This window comes from Orcinus orca, chromosome 12 (genome assembly GCF_937001465.1).
Source record: "Orcinus orca chromosome 12, mOrcOrc1.1, whole genome shotgun sequence".
Taxonomy (NCBI): Eukaryota; Metazoa; Chordata; class Mammalia; order Artiodactyla; family Delphinidae; genus Orcinus; species Orcinus orca.
This window is the reverse complement of record NC_064570.1, coordinates 13,105,691-13,124,388: the sequence shown is the minus strand read 5'-3', so window position 1 is coordinate 13,124,388 and position 18,698 is coordinate 13,105,691. Positions and strand designations below refer to the sequence as shown.

Below are 18,698 nucleotides of genomic sequence, written 5' to 3'. Positions count from 1 at the left end.
TATATTGTAATACTTTTTACTAATAAATTGAGAGACGATTCATATAAATTACCTATGTATTAAAAACATGTTACTCCCAATTGTGTTAACTCATGTGTTTCAAGAGAATACTGGTATGTACACAATGTGACTTGCTATAATAGAATTTTCATAAGCTATACAAGTCTTTAATAACAAGTCAACTTAAACTTTGTTGGAAATAATTTCTACCAAAGATTCATAATTAGCATAATCCTTCAATGACTGTACAAGTTCATCCAGTAGGTCCTCTCCTTGCATAAAAGCTTCAAGATCATGAAGTGACTGGTTTATTCTGTGATCTGTGACCCGGTTCTGTGGAAAATTGTATGTTCTTATTTTCTCTGACCTTCCTTTAGTGCCAATCTATATATTAAAAGAAAAGAGATATGAAATACAGTTAAATTCAGGGCAACTAAACCTACAAATTTAACTTACCTGGAGATTAAGCTCTTGGTTTATAATTTACAACGTTAAGAAGCAAGTTTTAAACATTCTGAATCCTCAAGTAACATGGGAATTTGATAGAGAAAAAAGAATATAGGCTTTAAAGTCAGACAGATTAGTACTTGAATTTTGAATCCTCTCTCTGCCATTTAATACTTTAAGACTTCAGGTAATTTATTTCAACTCTATAGTTTTCCCCGTTTGTAAAATACAGACAATACCTACTGCACAGTGACGGTGCACACACACAGCCTGGCGCACAGCTGATATTCAGATGCTATAGCTGAACACATATAACCTCTGCGAACTAATCTGGTTGTCATCAGTGATGACAAAGTTATAATAAGGAGTTAACATAAAGTCAAATGACAAACAGGAAGTAAGTTCAGTTTGCTTTGCAACTTTCTTCCATAATTTTCAAAGGATTCAAAATGAATGGGAATTCCATATACCTTTTTAAAATAACTTTGGTGAATGAGAAAGACACCTCTGAATATAAAAAACAGGGCAGAGGTGTAAGATTGCTATAAAACAAGTATAGCCCTTGGTTGAGCTACTTGAATTATACTCTAATTTCGACAAATACATTGAAGTGATTTTAACACATACAAAACCTTGTTTATCTAAAAATATTTTTATCCTTTAGAAGCATTTGTAAGATTTCAGTTTTACCTGAATCTTTCTAGCATTGTATCGTTTACTTGTTTCTTCTTCTACACGCAGGCTGTATAGTTTTGCACGTAACTTTTTCATAGCCATCTCTCTATTTTTCAGTTGAGATCTCTCTTGTTGGCATTCGGAAACAACACCTGAATAGTGTTATGAGAATTAAAGAGTTTTAATAGAGAAATCTTCATTTATTATCAAGGAATACTCCTTTTCCTTCTCATTCTTTTTCTTCTTCCTTTATAAAGGGAAAAAATAGGACTCTAATATAAAAAAGGAAGACTGTAAACTTAACAAGTAACTTTTACAGTTATCGGAAAACTGAAAATTTGAGTTATAGCTCAAAGTATTTCCATATTGAAGGCATATATACTAAGCAATAAGCATTAGTCATTTAAAATGGATTATTTTCTGGTACTTTCAGCTAGTCACCATAATTTTTTTTTTAAGTAATAACTACTCATTATACAAACTGAATTATAAAAGTTAAGCTTATTACCAGAGTTAGTCACTATTAATATTTTTGAGTATTTCCATCCACTTTTTTTCCTATTCCTGTTTATATAATATGTATTACATAAGACATCATCTTCAAGTTTAACGTGAGGATTTCCTCATATTAAAAAAGAAGAAAATGACCCCAGCACTCCCATCAGCCACTCTCAGTCAACAGGAATTATGACTGAGATCATTTACAGTAGGCGGTTCTTGTATTCTTTCTAGACAACGGAGGTCTGTTAACCATATGCTCTTTCTCACATGTAAATCAACAGTAAAAACACGTTTAATACTAGTGTATTGTACACTAATAGTATTTTGAAGTCTTAAGGAATATTGAGTCATAGCTCCATTGCCTTACTGTCCAGAATTAAGACAGAACCCCTAGATGTCTGCAGATGGACTTAATGGAAAGAAGCCCCTGAAATTACCTGCAAAACTTTGCATATAAGCATGTTTTTCTGGGTAGCAGGTCCAAGCTTTCATTTTCTCAAAGGAATCCATCTCCTCCTCCCTCCAAAAAAGGGTAAGAACTAGTGATTTAGACCATTTTTTGATAAAGAAGAACCCATGATATTACGTCATTGTGAGGATTTTTTTAAATTAATGATATAGTCACTAACATGGAAATTACCTGGGCTTAGATCCCTCCCTCTTTCTGGCTTTGTAATTATCCTGCAGAGTTTCAGCTAAGGATTCAAGATAAATCAAGTATTAAATAACAACTGTATTCCTGGTAACTGACGACCTGTGTCAGTGGAAAATTAATCAAGTCATTCAGAATTCGATTTCTTTCTTCATTGTTTTATGTTGAAGAAATAAGTACATACCTGTCGGGAGATGAACTATCCGGACAGCACTGTCTGTGGTATTTACGTGCTGCCCCCCAGCTCCGCTGGCTCGCTTAGTATCAATCCTCAAATCTTTAGGATTAATCACCAGATTAATCTATATGTAAGAGAAAAGTTGGGATTTAAAAAAATTACATATATGATCTGTTCAAAGGGAAGAACTATCTATTTATAAATATAAACACATGTCATGTATAGAATTTATATAAGGTTTAGAAGGTTTAATTTTAGGAACAGAAAGTAGTTGGAAGGATACCATTTTTTAAACTTTTCTTATTGGAAGAGCACATTATCAAAACATAAGGTAAAAGAAAAACAAACCCTCCCTCATCCTCAAAAACTGGACTTCTCTGTAATTACCCTCTTCTTACCAAGAGCAGAACTCAGAAATGTGAGTAATAGAAATGTGAATATAATAGCTAAATGATTTGAGTGCAAAAAGACTTTAGCAGAGGGGAAAAAAAATGACACGAGCTTAAGAACTATAGGAAGGTTTTATTTTGTTTAATTTTAAATAAAGGAGGATTTAAACATATTTAGAGGCAGAGGAGAGACAAACGGAAATGTTAAAGGCCAAGAAGTCAAGGGTATAGACTCAATTCATAAATACACTGGGGTCTGACATCAGGATAATGCTCTGTCCTGCGAGTCACCATCCAAAGCACTGCATTTAAAAAGCTCTTTCATGAACCATTACAGCCCAGTCTGTGAGATGTCCACAACCCCAGGAGCAGGAATCCTATCATTCACAGGCCCTCCATGTCTCCCTGGGTGGCTCCTTCTTACCGTTGCTGGAAGAATGAAATGAGATGACATATGGACCTCAGTCTTCAGTCTCCATCTTTTTCTGAAAACTCCTTACATCTCCAAGATGCTTAAGCCAAAGTGACTATATCTAGGTGTGGCTCCTCCCATCTATCCCCTTTCACTCTCTCCCTTAACTGTTCTGTTGCTCATCTAGGCTTCACATAAAACTTAGACATGAAGAAAGGAACTCCATTAACCCTATTGGAGAGAAACACTCAAACTTCCTTCTCAAATCATTCATACTCCATTCTGAAAAACAAGTCATATATTTCCTATCACTTTTCAGCAGAAGGGATATAAGCAAAATAGAACTTCCCAACTAAGCTACCTTAAAAATATTATACAGTCTGAGAATTTATCTGTGAAAATAAAGTATACTCATTATGAACACTGTAGCAATATATTTCCATTTTAATATGATTGGGTTATAAAGCAGCAATTTTGTTAAGTAATAGTTATCCTTTGTCAAAACAGGATTCTCGCTGTTAATGTTCTGGGAACAAGTCACACAAAGCAAAAGTCTTTATAAAGGTAATCACTCTCGAACTCTATTTAATATCGTTTCTCCTGTACATGGTCTCAAAATAGCTACTTGAAGCTTAGTGGTGGAGAAAAAATAATAAATAGGCAACGTAAGATTAGATCACTTATATATCCTTAATTCTTACCATTTACTGTTAAAATCATACTTTTTGGACTGTGAGAATGTATTTGTAAAAACAACTCAAAATACATGATGCAAAAGAGACACTCAATTCAGTAAAGTGAGTGTTACTCTGGGGGAGGCACTGTGCTGGTCCCAGGATTCTAAGGAGGGGGGCCTGTGGTGCCTCACCTCAGTAGGTTGGGGTAAGATCGCCACAGTCATGGTGCTGGTGTGGATGCGGCCTTGCTTCTCTGTCTTGGGCACTCTCTGTACTCTGTGCACACCTCCTTCAAATTTCATGTGCTTGTAGGCTTCTGAACCCCCAATGCTGGCAGATGCATGTCTAAGGCCACCTTGAAAACATTGGGAAAAGGGAATTATTTTATTTTTCCTACCATTTATAACAACTGACCATCACTTCTACCATCTTGAAATATATTTAAAAGAGCTACATAATAAGCATATTGATTATAAAACATACTGAAAACCTTTAACAAGTCTATGATATTCACTTAATATCTTTATTTCATATAATTATTAAACATAAAGCATTTATGGTGTTAACTGTTCAGTAACACCTCTAAAGGACCACTTTTAAAAGATTATTAGTCATTCAGTGGTTAGTACTGAATGACTAATGTTTTATAGGCCATTTCAAACTTGATATATTTGCATTCAAAATTATTAAGTAAATGATAAGCATAAAACTACTTAAGCATCCTTATAAATTATAAAGCCTAGTCATGAACTTTCCAACCCTTTCCTAAAATATATGTAGATAGATAAATTAGATCTATACTTTTTCAAAACAGTTTACTGACCTATTTCACTTGGAAAATATTCCAGGGTTTCAAAATGCCATCCTTTAAATGCAGCATACTGCTGATACATATCAAATATCTCTGAGGTAAACAACATTGCCTCCTGACCCCCAACTCCTGCAGTTACCTCCAGGATCAAATCACTTTCATCCGTTTCTTCCGAGGGAACCAAAAGTAAGATAATCTGCAAATATAAAAATATCACCCCTCCTATAATTAAGACTTAAAAAAAACCCTCAATGATTAGATGTAGGATTTGAAATATTTAATTTAAAGTTTCCCTAAGCAAATAATTTAATATTGCTGATTACTGTTCAGTTATCTTGCCAATTAGAACCATATAATGCATAATTTCCAAAAATATTAATGTTATAACTACATTATAAATGCTATATATGTTCAGCTGACACTTACAGGTGTTTCTATTTCTTTCAGGTGTTCATGTATACATATCTGTTCTCTACTCAGTTAATAATTCAGTGCTTGCTGTGAGTAGTACATTATATTGTGTACAGCATACAAAAAGATTCTAGCTCTGTCCCTGGAAATTTATAGCCTAGTATGGCAGGAAAAAAACACTCAAATTGCATTTGTATTTTTTTCTAAGCTTCATTAACATGGAAGAGAAACTTGCAATTTTGGAACTGGAGAGGCCTTTAGAGAAGATCTGGTCTAATTCCCTCATTTTACAAGTAAAAGAAAATGAGAATAGAAGTGAGATGACTCGTTAAAGAGCCACGCGTTAGTTACTGCCCAAACAGGCACAAGAACTCAGACCCTCGTGCCTACATCAGTCTTCCTTTCATTACAATTCTGTGTTTCACACTGCAGTATGTACTTATTAAGGAGATACAGAAAAAAGACTTCTTAGATGAGGTGAATTAAGAAAAAAAGCTGCCAACATGTATTGGTTCTTTAATATTGACAGGCACTCTGCTAAGCACTCTACGTACTTTAATTCTTAAAACATCCTGGGCAGGTTCTATTAACAGCTCCACCTTAAGAAGTGAAAACGAAGTTTAACTCTAGTTGCCCAGTATCCTACAGCTAGAAAGCAGAAGAGCCAGAATTTGAACCCAAGGCTACCCGAGTTCTGAAGTATCACTTTGTGTTGGTCAGGAGCTATACTTGCTTTCCTACTCTTCCATCTCTCTGGCCTGTGCCAATAGAATGTGACCACTCAAATCTTGAACTAACATGATAGAGTTTACATCTGTTAATTACTAGCCAATGAACAGAAACCATTAATACATATGTCCTTCTACGTCACAAAAAATTTAGAAAATGGGTAGAAGGCAAGCTACATGAAACCTTTCACTCTATAGTGGACCTTTTCTTCTAGACTGGTGGTGGGGACATTAATTTTTGGTAAGTTCTACACTTGGATAAAGGGAATCTCTAAATTAAGCACCTCCTTTCCAGGATCCTTCCTCACCTTATCATGTTCTTTCACTTATATTTCCAGATATATCTGCTGTAAACCTTTAAGCTATGCTTTACAGAATTAATGAAGAGTGGATCTAATTTCATGATCCTTCGTCTAACTCCATATGTTCTGCTGTTCTCCTAGATATAAAGCCAAAGCAATGCAATTCCATTTAAAAAATCCTAAGGGCCTATTCGAGGCTGGCACTATAATAGTGTCAGAGCCACAAAGATAAAGAAATGTTCCTGCTTCCTCCTACCGTCACTCCATAACCTCTTCTTCTCATCGCCCATCCCCATCCTCACCTCTCTTCAAAAAACAAAAGAAGGAAAATATACTACCAACATTTCACTGCCTTTCTGGCAAATCCTATTAGTGTGACAGTCATCTTTCTTTCAGAGTTCTATCAATACAATCCTTTTAGTATGATAAAAAACAGGGCCATGGGGAGTATGCTTTTTCCTTCTTTAAAAACCAGTTTATAATTATAAATACTAGCAAGCTGCTTAGTTCTTGACTTGCTTTTATAAACTTCTAATAAAATACATTAGAAGTAATAGCATGCACGGATGCTTTATTCCTTGCACAAATGCCATACCTGATGCTTCAATTGAGCTATTTCTTTCTGACATGAAGTTATTTCACTCTCTGCAAGTTTCCTTAAGTCTTCATCTTCATCTAAGAAAAAAAGGCAGCAGGTTAAGTTTTCCTTAATTAGTATTAAATTGCTAACAGAATTCAAGGTAATAGTTTTATTGTTATTGTAGCTTAAGGGAAAAATAACAATTATCCTGTCCTTTTAATAACTTATTAATTTAAAGCATATTATGCATTAGTTTTCAAAAGCATGTAGTTAAAAAATTTTTTTTTAAGTTTTTCCTGATGACAAAAGTATATGTTCAAAGTAAAAAGAATCTCTATAGAAAAATATAAAGAAGCTACAAAGCTTTTCTATAATTCTGCCTCCCCAAAACATTCATATTAACAAATATGCTTTTAGTTTTCCAACTCAGACTCTACAATAACAAATGAATACACTGAGCTAGTTAGAAAGACCGGAAGGGGAAGAGAAGGTACCACCAGTTAGACCAAAACTGAGTTAAAAAGTAGGAAGTTATTTGTCTTACTAGTAAATGCTTCATTAATATAAAAGTGTCCACCTAAATAAACATTTAGACCCAGCCTAATACTGACAGAATATTTACATGAAGCGGTCTTCCCTCTCAGGCTTTACCTAATTCTTATTTCATCTTTCAGTTTTCATTTTTACTGTACAAAATATACCTCCTCATTCCTCTATCCTATGGACCACATGCAGCCTATAGAAAGGAGACAGGCGGAAATTTTCTTAGCTATTACAATTTTCTGTTTCTGTTGAAAGAACAAACTCTATCAGCTGGAATGTTTATTCGTATATTAACAGCCAATTATGCTGGGAGCTGGGGATAATATGTTAAGACCTGCCCTCAAGGCAGGATTTTAGATCATTTTACTTTCTTTATATTATTCTAGGGGAGAAAAACTCACAAAAAATAACCTAAAGCATTAAGTGATTAAATACTAAAATAACAGCATGCCGAAGGATTTTTTGTTTGTTTGGGGGATGGGCAGAAAAAGGAAAGAATTGAGAGAGAATGAAAACACCAAAACTGAGATAGGCGAATATAGGGAGTGTTGGTGGAATGGCAGGGAATTATTTTGGCAAGAATTTGATGAAATGTAAAATGTGCTTAATTAGAAAAAGGAAAAATGAATTCTAGCCCTAGTTCAACCACCAAGGTTCTCTTAGGGCAACACACCTAACGTCTGAGTCTCAGTAATCTCGAGAATAAAATGAAAGATCTGAGCTGGATGATCTCTAAGGGGCCTTTCAGCTCTGAAACGCAGTGTTCTGGTAAGGCTAAGGAGATTGGAACTAAAGTGTAGAAGTAATCTAATTTAAATACTACATTTTATTTAATGCAGTATACCCAAAACACTACCAATTTCAACATGTAATCAATATAAAAATATATTTTTTAATATTAAGGCTTTGTGGCTGCTACTTGGACTTTACGCTTGGCTTAAGGAATGAAACCAATTTAATTTTTTCCCAAAGGATACTATGTCTTAACTATACAATTGCATTAGTCTCCCATTTTCCATGGCATCTTCAGTCCTATTCCAGGCTGCTTCTAAACTGCCACCAATCAAGATTCCGAAGCAAGAAAGCTATTCCTATCATTCACTCCCAATCTGAAAGCTTCTGCTGGCTGGCTTCTGCCAACAGGATGAAATCAAACTTTGTAGGTTAGTACTTGAGCCCCCTTACAAAATGGTTCCAACCTCCCCTTTCTTGGTTAACACAGAGTTCAGTGATTAAGAGCATGAGATTTGGGGTCAGTCCTATCCAAGCTCCATTCCTTACAAGCGGTGTCACCAGAGCTGAGTAATTTTATCTTTATGTCTCAGGTTCCTCTTCTGTTGAATGAGGCTAATAGAACCTACTTCATAATTTATTACGTGAATTGTATGAGTTGTTAGATAAAGGAAGCTAAGCAAAGCCTGGAATATGGCAAAGGATCAATAAAGGTTAAATTATTATTAAATCATCTAAGGGTGGGCCTTTATCCCTGTACAAGTCTTTCCCAACAAGTTCTCCTTGCTCTCCTAGGTCTTTATTGATAAATATTTTTACTTATCTGTATTATAATTAACTTTCTTGCCCCCAATAGATTGTGACCCTCTCTAGAGCCTTTCCAAAGTGTGGGCCACAGATCAGCAACTAAGCATCCCCAGTCTTGTGCAAATGCAGAAACATAGGCCCCATCCAGATTCGAATGGACATGAATCACTTGGGAAATCTGTTAAAACCGCATGTTTCTAGGTCTCAGATTCCGAGTCTGGGTTTACTTAGCACGAACCTCTCCTGTCACTTTTGCGGGTGGTCCCTGTACCACACTTAGAAACACTGCTCTCGAGCCCATAACAGGACTAGTGCCTTATTTGTCTGGCGAGCTAATCTCCTGCTATTAAATACGCAACCAGTAAAGGTCAACTTAAGTTTTGTAAAAGGGCGCAGAGCACTGTCAAGGGAGCCCAAGGAGAGGATGGGACCAGAACTCACATACAGATGCCTTGACCTCTGATGCAATCAAAAAGGGTTGCAACCGAGCAAAGACTTCAGACTCGGAGAGAGTGTGGACATCTGAGCAGCGGCTTAGTGGCAACGGCAAATGAAAAGTCAAGAATCTGCTCTGAATTCCGCTCCCTTAGGCCCGGCCCTTACCATGTAGCAGGTGCCCGGTCTCCTGCAGCTCCTGTTCCTTCTCGTTCAGAAGCTTGGCCACCGCCACCAGCTCAGGCCGCCTGACCTGCAACTGGACTTCAGACCCTACCTGGCGCTCGAGGAAGGTCCGTAGGGGTCCGCCGCGGGCGAATAGCTCTTCCAGTGGAAGGCTACCGCAGCTAACGTGTCGGCGGGCCGGGCCAGCAGCCTGCCGGGCCCACTGAAAAGCACTCCGAAGAAACCTTGACCGCATAGCTACAGCCGGACGTCCGAAGCGGACAAGAGCCGGAAGTTCCGGACGGAGCAAGTCTCGCGACACCGTGCAGCTCGGCAATAGGGGCGAGACCTAGCCAAGCCCCGTCTGGCGCACGCGCAGGTTTAAAAGGGCCTCCCGGAAGCCTGGTTGGGAACTTCCGGCCAATTATTATTAAACGCCGTATTATTTGCGGAGGCCGGAAGTTGAGGGGCAGAGCTGGAAGCGATAGAGGAGGGTCCGAGAGACCTCGGGCACCTCCTCTAAAGGCAAGGTCAGACACGCCTCCTTGAACGAGCTGGGGCGGAGTGTTAGACCGGAAGGAGAAAGCGATAGGTTGTCAATTACGTTTTCTGACGTCGAAGATTTGTCTGCCAGGCTCTCAGTGAGGATTTAAAGTACAGCCACGGGGGCCAGCCTACTGTCCGCTACAGGGGCTGAGGTCACAGCGCGGATGTCCTCTCTCCTGCCAGCCTGGACTGTCGTCTCCAAGAGCGAATTGTAGGATGGTTATCAGTGTGTACGTGTGTTTACTCTTCCAATTTTCCTGTTCATGTTTCTCTTTTCGACGGTGGTTAAGGTTCGTATTAACAAAGACGTGACAAGTAGACTCGAAGACAACCACGGAGTGATTTAGCAGTCTGCTTTCCTGCCCTTTATCTACCACTTAATTTACCTGCTTTAAAACGGCTTCCTTCCACATCGAGTCTCATGCCCATTCTCACTTATTCGTTGTTACTCAGCTACTTTTTAAGGTGGTTGAGCCGTTCCGTATTGCAACTAATCACAGCCCAGCAAAGCCTTCAGAGCCCCTCCTCCGCTAGCCCCGTCCCCACAAAACCACCAACCTCCACCCCCGAACTTGAGAGTGGATTAGTGCCAGGAATACTGAAGTTTACTGGTATAATGCTTTTGCATTTTTCAAAAGACCTTTTCATAGCCTATCAGAGGAATGTATATGAGGGAATAATACAATCTAGACAGGCCTGAGAATGCAAGGGCTGAACGTCCAATCTGGGAACTCCCACTACCTAACTGGTTTGAGCAGGATTTACTAAGTGGTGGTGTAACTGTACAGAGACCTAATATACCCAAAATCTTCTTACTTATTCTTGTAAAAAAATGGTAAAATACGGGAGCCCTTGACAAGGTTAAGTCATTCTTAAGTTATCTAATCAGAATTGTTGAGGTTAAGTATAAATTCTTATAAAATGAGCTTGCATCGTTTCTTTGCTCTGTATATACAAATGCAAAGTAGAATGAGCTGACTCTCCAAATAATATAGAACAAAAATAGGTTTTGCTACTTAGAAGCTTCAGCTAACTCAAATCTTTTTTCACTTTGAATGTGTATTAAGCCACACTACTTTATAAAATTGTTTTGCTTTAAAAGTGATCCAAACCCAATTTAAAAAATTCTAATCCGAGTATAGAACAGGACTGATTAGGTTGTCTGCATCTCTTTTAGGAATAGTTTTTTTCCAAGTCTAAACTCAACTTTGAATATTAGTTTAAGCATAGAAATTGTGGGAGCTACTTGAACTCAACATAAATCTCTCAGCTGAATTCTCAAAACGAGTTATTTCAAGAGTATACTTTATTATTTATAAAAGGTGCAAACATGTAACAAGTGATAACCTTATAGAACAATGTAAAGAATCCTGCCAGCAGTTATTTTCCCTCAGATGTGTAAGCAATTTAAGCAACATAATTAAGTGCACCTTTACTCCTATAGTGTTACACCAATGAGGAAACAGTAACTTTTCTAAGGATACATTGGTGAATTCTTTATTCAAAACATTTTTAAAAAGTCAGTGTAACGCATGTGCATTTTACAATAATATCCATAGGTTTCCACAATATAGTCAAATGAAAACAGCTTTAGTTTTACTTTGTAAACTCAAAGAAATATACACTGTTCGAGATTTCTGCATTTTTTTCCATTATGGTCATGCTTAAATTCTATTACATGTTGAAAATTCTAGCATTTTCAGGAAGTCTGTTATTGTACATAGGTAAAATAATAAAATAGATTCAAGGAAGGGGGCATAAAAACCCAAAACAACTTAAGTTGGTGGAAAATAATCTGGATTATATATTCAATTTATAAGTACCTACAGTTATTCTGGCATTGCAAAATAACCAAACATGGCATCTCAAGTTATATTCATGCATTCAATATTTCTTTATGGTCCACTAATAAATATTGGCGAAGTCCAAGATATGGATATAGATTATTAAGTACAATGAACATGGTAGAAAAAATTACACACGTTCAATATAAATTTTACAGAACCAAACACATTGAAATACTTTTTAATATTTAGCAAACACCCTAAAATCATATACAAGATACACTGTATTTATGACAAATAGTTTAAAGCAAGGGGGAAAAAAATCAAGCCTTTTACATTATTCCAGTATTCAGTGTTCATTGTTCAGTGGAAGGCAATATAGAAAAGTACTCAGCAAAATCATCATCCATTTAGATTACCTTTTACGACAGTAAAACTAAAATCTTCACTATCCAAGGGATGCAGAGGATTAAGGTAATCATACAGGTAGTTCAAGGGAAAAAGTTAACTTTCACCTCCTTTAAGTGAATGTTCAAGCTAACACCATTTTGGAGTTTTACTTTCCCATATCAATTTCCAGTTCATTATATTTTCTTCATAGTATTGGTTAGCAGTCATTTAATGGAACCTAGTAGCAATGCTGAGGAATCTGCTCAGAATATTTTTGTCTCAGTGTAAATGTCCAGTAAATTTACGTCCAGTATACCCTCTTAAAAAATGTATCACTTTACAGTGGAAAAACCTAACAGACACTACCTCAGCCAGGTGATGAAGTTCAGCATCGACAATAATAAGTCGTAATGATGGTATGTACCTTTGAATGGTGTGATATGAATGGCACTTCTGCCGTCTTTCTTCCAAAAACTGGTAACACCTGTCTAATCGTGGGAAAAAGATCAGACAAATTCCAGTTGAGGGCCATCTTACAAAATACTAGACCTGTACTCCTCAATACTACCAAGGTTACCAAAAACAAGAAGAGTTTGAGAAAATGTCACAGCTAAGAGGATACATGATGACTAAATGTAATGTGGCATCTTGAATCCTGGAACAGAAAAAAGACAGTTAAAAGCTAAGGGAATCTAAATAAAGTGTAGACTTAATAATGCATTGATATTGTTTCATTAATTGTGACAAATGTTTCATGGGTGTGTCATATATGGGTTCTATCTATACTATCCTTGGAATTTTTCTGTAAATCTAAAACTGTTCTAAAATAAAAGGTTTAATGAAAACTTTTATGAACATACAACTGCCTTTTATTCTTTTATTTTCATATTTTCATGATAAAATTATTTAAAAAATCATACTACCTTAATAGTAAAAAGAATGCTTTCTGTTCCGTGCCAGTCAATATTTTCTACAGGCCAATCTCTTTTAGTTTAGTTTTACGTCTAACCACCACATATTTATTTGGCAAATTAACTGATATTTATATTCTTCCTATCCTTGGGAATGTTTTATTTCCTGTGGAAATAAAATTTTCAAATGATTTCTCTTATTTAAACTTTGATTTAAACCTACAATATTATACACGCACTCACACATATGCATATGCACATCTAAATATATCTGTGTGTGTGTCATTGAAAGAAACATACTTCTTTGTAACTTCAGTGTGATATTGGTGAACTGAGAACAGTGATTTTTGAATCACATTATTGAACAAAGCAATAACATATTCATATATTCCTCTGTCTTAAAATAAGCTTGGTTGTATTTTTTAATGAATAATTAAATCAGATTTTTAAAGTATAGTTTGAAAAAAATCGGGGGAAAGTGCATTAAAATGGCATTTAATACCTACATTCTTGAAAATGGGAATTATTATTGAGCTGGAGAACTTTGATAAAATAGTAATATTATATGTAACACTTCACTCTTTCCATGTTTATTTCATTCCCATGGCCATCCTGTAAATTATTATATTCCTCATTTGAAGATAAAGAAACAGGCTCAGAGAGGATAAGTGATTTGCCCAAAGTCACATGAGACAGAAACATAACTTGAAACCAAATTTATAATTAAAGGCTGGTATCTGGAAACAAAACTTATCACTCTGTGCACTGTTGTGTGTTGCAAGGATACTACTAAGAGTGTTGCAGAGAAGATCCGAAGCAAGTTTTTGGTATCAGTTTCATTGGTAAATATTTGAAGTTGCAGCAAGTAAGGAATAACTAAACTTTTTGCAGATTGAGTATTGTTTTCTCAGGAGAACAAACATATTGGTCAGAAATTTTTTAAAAGCTGAAAAGGGCATGCAAATATAAGTGTCTGAAAACTATGAAAATTAAGGTCATAAACTGTCAACATAAATACACAGGCAAAAAAAAATTCTGGAAGTATCTTTACCACTTTTCAAAATAATTTGCCAATGTATCTAATGCAAAGTTTTCAAAACTCAAGTTTGACAGGGTTCTATCTATAGACATTTTGGACCTAAGAAATTTTAGGTGGCTTATTTTCCTATTTTCTGATTGTATGTTAAATTTCTTCCTTGTATATTTCTTCCTCAACACATCTGGTATATTACATTTTTTGCAAATGTAGTTTGTTACAATTACAATATGACATTTTTTTCAATGTAAGTTAAAAGTGTATAGAAAAAAATGGATAAATTCAAAAAATAAGAATCAGGTATTATTTTAAATCAGCTTAATGGGGTGAAAGTGTATTTTTTTGCCCCTAATAAATAAATACTATTTACTTATTTCTACAATCTTTTTGCAAAACCGAACTATCAGGTAAATATATGATACACATTTCATTCCACAAGTAAGAATCTAGGCAGCATTAAAGGATACGAATAAACACCCCATGCACCATGACCAAATATCAGAACTGGTCATCCTATGTACATATTTTAAAATTGAAAAAAAATGACCACATTATGTGGTCTTGATTTTTGTACTTCATAGTGTTGATATCAAAATTGTGTTTTGCTATTGTTCTCTTGCCAGTGCACCTGCTGTGCTTAGAGCTGCCCTATAACACTGTCGGGACATCTGTATTACCTTTAGGTAACATCTTAAGGTTATCCAGAGTAAAGAAGCATCATGCATTCATTATTAGTGTGATCTATGTTCAAGATCCATCTCTGAAGAAACCTCTCCAATTTATATAAATATATGTATACATATTCATATATAATCTACATCCTCTGCTTTTCTTTCCATTATAGACACATCTGAAGTTAGGCATTATTTAAAGAGCATTAACCTCTTTCTGTGTGCATTAGGAGATTCTAACAGTATACAAAGATAACTTGGCAATGTAAAATATAAAGTGTACCTTCTAAAGTGCTAATTTTTCCCCAGGGAGGAATTTACTCACTAGGAAAAATCAAACTCTACCAAAACAAATATTGTGCTCTTGGAATGGTAGCATAGACACCAGTTGAGGGCTTTTTTTTGTTTATTATAGCTCTGTAATTAAAACTGAAGGAATTATACCATACTTTAAAAATTGGTAGAGTTGCAAGTACACAGACATACTCTTACATGGAAACTTTAAACATTTTGAAATTAAAAGAGAAACACTCCCCTCCCCTGAAAATAGGAATTTAGCAGGGAAATCTCACGTAACATCTGATGTGTAAATCTACTCTAGAATCATTCTCAACACAACTTCCTAATCAGATTTCAAAAGGATATACTAGCTTCAAAATCTGTATACTACAAATGCCCAGAGTTAGAGATTAGGACTCTTTATAAGGGCCCTTATCTTTTACATTTGGTAAAATATTAAAGGTATTGTCAAACAGACAATTCATCTAATAGTCCAAAGTATCTTATAAAGATAACTTATGACTAGCAAGTCACCATCATATATAGTAACAACAAGAATATAAAGTCTACATTTAAAAAGATTGATGCATGCAGTGTATCATAGCATATTACATATTTTCTAGTCATGTGCCTCAAACACAGCAACAAGTATGATATTACAACATATATGTGTATACAGCATAGTAGCATAACAATTCTAATCAAGAAAAAAATTAGATAATTTAGGAACAATAAACTTCACAATAGAAGTGACGATTATTCTTTTAGCTTTTTCTTCACTCGTTAGGAAAAAAATACGACATTTTGTAAACATCTTCATAGCTATCTTTTTCACCATATTACTGAAAACTATTGTTCAAATAGTAAATATCTAATTGACATGGATAAAGCATGTCTTAACACACTAACACTTTCAGACAGAAACACGCATTTGTTAAAAGAAATAATAATTATAAATATTTTCTATCTTGTATTTTAACTACATTTTCATAAATAATGTATTTAAAAGTGCTGAATATAGTAGGATAGTCAGCAACGCCAGTGTAAACAGAACGTTTTGTTTTCTACTCTGCAAACTTTTTTTTTTAAATCCCATTTTGTCAAACACTGCAACAGTTAAAATATTTGCATAGGGAATAGATAATAGCCCTTTTAATCATATCTCCTGAATTCTGTATAAGTTAGAAAATCAAATTCACTTAAAAAAGCAATTCTTGAAATGTTTTAAGTTTATGGCAAAAGAAAATTACGATGTCAACCTTTCAAGTAAAATAAATGTTAAAAAGAAAACCCCAAACTTGGTTTTTTTAAAAAAACTTTAATAAATTAAAAAAATGAGAGGTAGTTAAAAAAATGACAAAGGAAACTTATAATTTTAATATCCTTAATATAAGGCCAGTATTCTTAGTGGATATAAATATGTTTAAAACTTTCATTTTAGGTTACTCAATATTTATTAAGTTTAAGATTAAAAAAATAGCCTCCAGGGGATGTTAATATTCAAATGTAACACCTTGATATAAATATGACACTGACTTTTGTGTGTGTGTGCGAGATAGGATACTGTTTTCTTGAATGTCAAAAGTACGTGCCAATGTCAGGCAAGTATTTTTTGTCTTAAAGATTTAGTAGTACATATAAAAAATAATACGGCAGCTAAAAGATTTGAGCACTGTACTGCCTTTCAATTATGGATCAGAATGGTTTGGTTTTAACATTTTTTAAATAAGTCATTTTTAAGATACTATGTGAAAACAGTTAAGGTCTGAAGTAGAGAATTGTCTTCTAGAGAACCCCTATAAAACTTTTCTTGCTTAAAAACTTAGCTTTTCTTGGATTTCACTTTCAAGGAAAATATGCCACAGCACAGATGCTATTCATCAAAAGTTTTATGATGCTACATATAGGCATTCCTTTATTAAATCCTTTCTTTATATTCCAAAACTAAGTTATCAAGCTTATTATTATTATTTTTTTGCTAAAGTACATACTTTACACAACCATTTTAGAACTGGAGAGCCAGTCTTTAATAAATTAATTACAGTATTGGACATCTGATACATAGATTCATTTTCCTCTATTACAGTTAAAAACAATATCACTCTTTGATTTGTCTTTGAGATAGAATATCTTCAAATTGTTTTGTGCTTTTTTTTCTCTTTTCTTCATATATATACATATATGAAGAAAACTCTTCCGTAATGAAAATGCCACAGTTTTGGCAGTGAACAACCAGAGGAATTCCCCATTAGGATTTTCCAACAAACAGAGATAAATAGCTCTTTTTTCATGTACAGAAATATTGGCTTCAAAATTAGTGTACTGAACACAGTATATAGCATGTTGAATATCATAGTTACAATTTAAAAATTGGCTTTTTCTGTCTTAGATTATATTTAAAAATGCAAACCACAGCCAACTTTTTGGCAATTATTTCTATAAGACCATATTGCACGAAAGTCCTTAAATACAGATATAAGTTATGCCATTGGCTTAAATATTAACAACAACTACATGGCAAATGAAGCAGTTTTACTTTGCACATGCAGTCTCTGGATACACTAGGAGACTGTTCATAGGACTACAAATACAGTTTGCTTGCAAGTAGAATGCGTGTTGAATGAAACAAACTTAATTTGGCAATTCATTGTTTCAGGTGGTATTTTCTCCAAACGTAACCATGGATAACCTTGATACAAAATGGAGACAAAGACCATATGGTTGTATTTTCACAGTAGCCTGAGGAATGCTAAACTGTAGTTCTCCAGGAACTCAGTTTCAGGTGTTATTTAACTACTTTTATTTCTCATCCCAGCCCTCCAAAATGATTTTTTAAAAATAAAAATTAAGATTCAGAAGTAGAGCTGGCAGTACTTTCAACAAATGACTTATAAATCTGAGAGTTCAAAAACCTTGGGAAAGAATCTCTGTGCATTAAGGTATATATCTGAAGTTGGGCATCTTCATACATGTGAGCATTAGGATCCAACAGATTTCTGTTGATCACCTCTCTAACTCGAGAATCGAGGCTGACCTAAAAAGAAATAAGAGCAGATACATTAAATAATATTTTTTCAAAAGATCTCAACTAAGTAAGTATAGATTCATGACATTTCAGAGGAACCTCACAGAATAACTCTAAAATCTTGAGGTTAGGGGCTTCCCTGGTGGTGCAGTGGTTGAGAGTCCACCTGCCGATGCAGGGGACGCGGGTTCATGCCCGGGTCCGGGAAGATCCCACATGCCGCGGAGCAGCTGGACCCGTGAGCCATGGCCGCTGGGCCTGCGCTTCCGGAGCCTGTGCTCCGCCACGGGAGAGGCCACAACAGTGAGAGGCCCGCATACCGCAAAACAAAAAAAAACAAAAACAAAAAAACAACAAAACCCCAAAATCTTGAGGTTATGTTTTCAAAGGTTACATAATAACCCTGCATACTTTTCTCCTTCAAAAGTTGAATTAAACAAACAAAAACCAACTTTTAAACCAGAATTTTAGTTCAGATATCTTGGCTTACTTGGATGTATCTTTTCTACGCATTCACTCAGGAGTTTTTTTGACAATTTCTATTCATTGTTGCGGGGCTAGAGAATTCCCTGGCCAGAATACAAATTGACATCCTCCTATTATGAGACTGC

At 35.2% G+C, this 18,698-nt stretch overlaps 2 protein-coding genes across 7 annotated transcripts in view; both read right to left on the bottom strand.

Annotated features, from left to right (window-relative positions):
- MTRF1L (mitochondrial translation release factor 1 like) lies at positions 1 to 10,433 on the bottom strand. 5 transcript variants are annotated; one of them, XM_004263700.4, is made up of 7 exons: positions 9,449 to 9,918; positions 6,779 to 6,858; positions 4,755 to 4,938; positions 4,123 to 4,286; positions 2,460 to 2,577; positions 1,138 to 1,274; positions 1 to 384 (listed from the first exon to the last, which is right to left on the bottom strand). In XM_004263700.4, exons 1-7 carry the CDS (start codon positions 9,699 to 9,701, stop codon positions 184 to 186), a joined length of 1,137 nt encoding a protein of 378 aa, XP_004263748.1. In that variant the 5' UTR covers positions 9,702 to 9,918; the 3' UTR covers positions 1 to 183. The 5 variants fall into 5 exon arrangements, 4 of the variants coding, with proteins under 4 accessions (XP_004263748.1, XP_033260527.1, XP_012391903.1 ...); XM_033404636.2 differs by having other exon boundaries at positions 9,558 to 9,581; XR_007470446.1 differs by lacking the exon at positions 1 to 384 and adding an exon at positions 2,061 to 2,318 and having other exon boundaries at positions 1,144 to 1,369; positions 9,449 to 10,433.
- An 846-nt stretch (positions 10,434 to 11,279) lies between these two features.
- RGS17 (regulator of G protein signaling 17) overlaps positions 11,280 to 18,698 on the bottom strand; it is a 34,901-nt gene continuing 27,482 nt past the window's right edge. For both annotated transcript variants that reach the window (XM_033404649.2, XM_012536812.3), the window contains exon 4: positions 11,280 to 18,096. In XM_033404649.2, the coding sequence (XP_033260540.1) occupies positions 17,908 to 18,096 (189 nt within the window). In that variant the 3' untranslated portion in view covers positions 11,280 to 17,907. The remainder of the gene's footprint in view (positions 18,097 to 18,698) is intronic.

Bases quoted from the DNA above. Each gene is read 5' to 3' on its own strand.
- MTRF1L (XM_004263700.4), bottom strand. From the start codon at position 9,701: ATGCGGTCAAGGTTTCTTCGGAGTGCTTTTCAGTGGGCCCGGCAGGCT. The intron at 4,287-4,754 runs GTCAGTAAACTG...AATGTTTTCAAG, and splicing joins ATATTTTCCAAGTGAAATAG to GTGGCCTTAGACATGCATCT. The intron at 385-1,137 runs GTAAAACTGAAA...TTTAATATATAG, and splicing joins ACAATGCTAGAAAGATTCAG to ATTGGCACTAAAGGAAGGTC.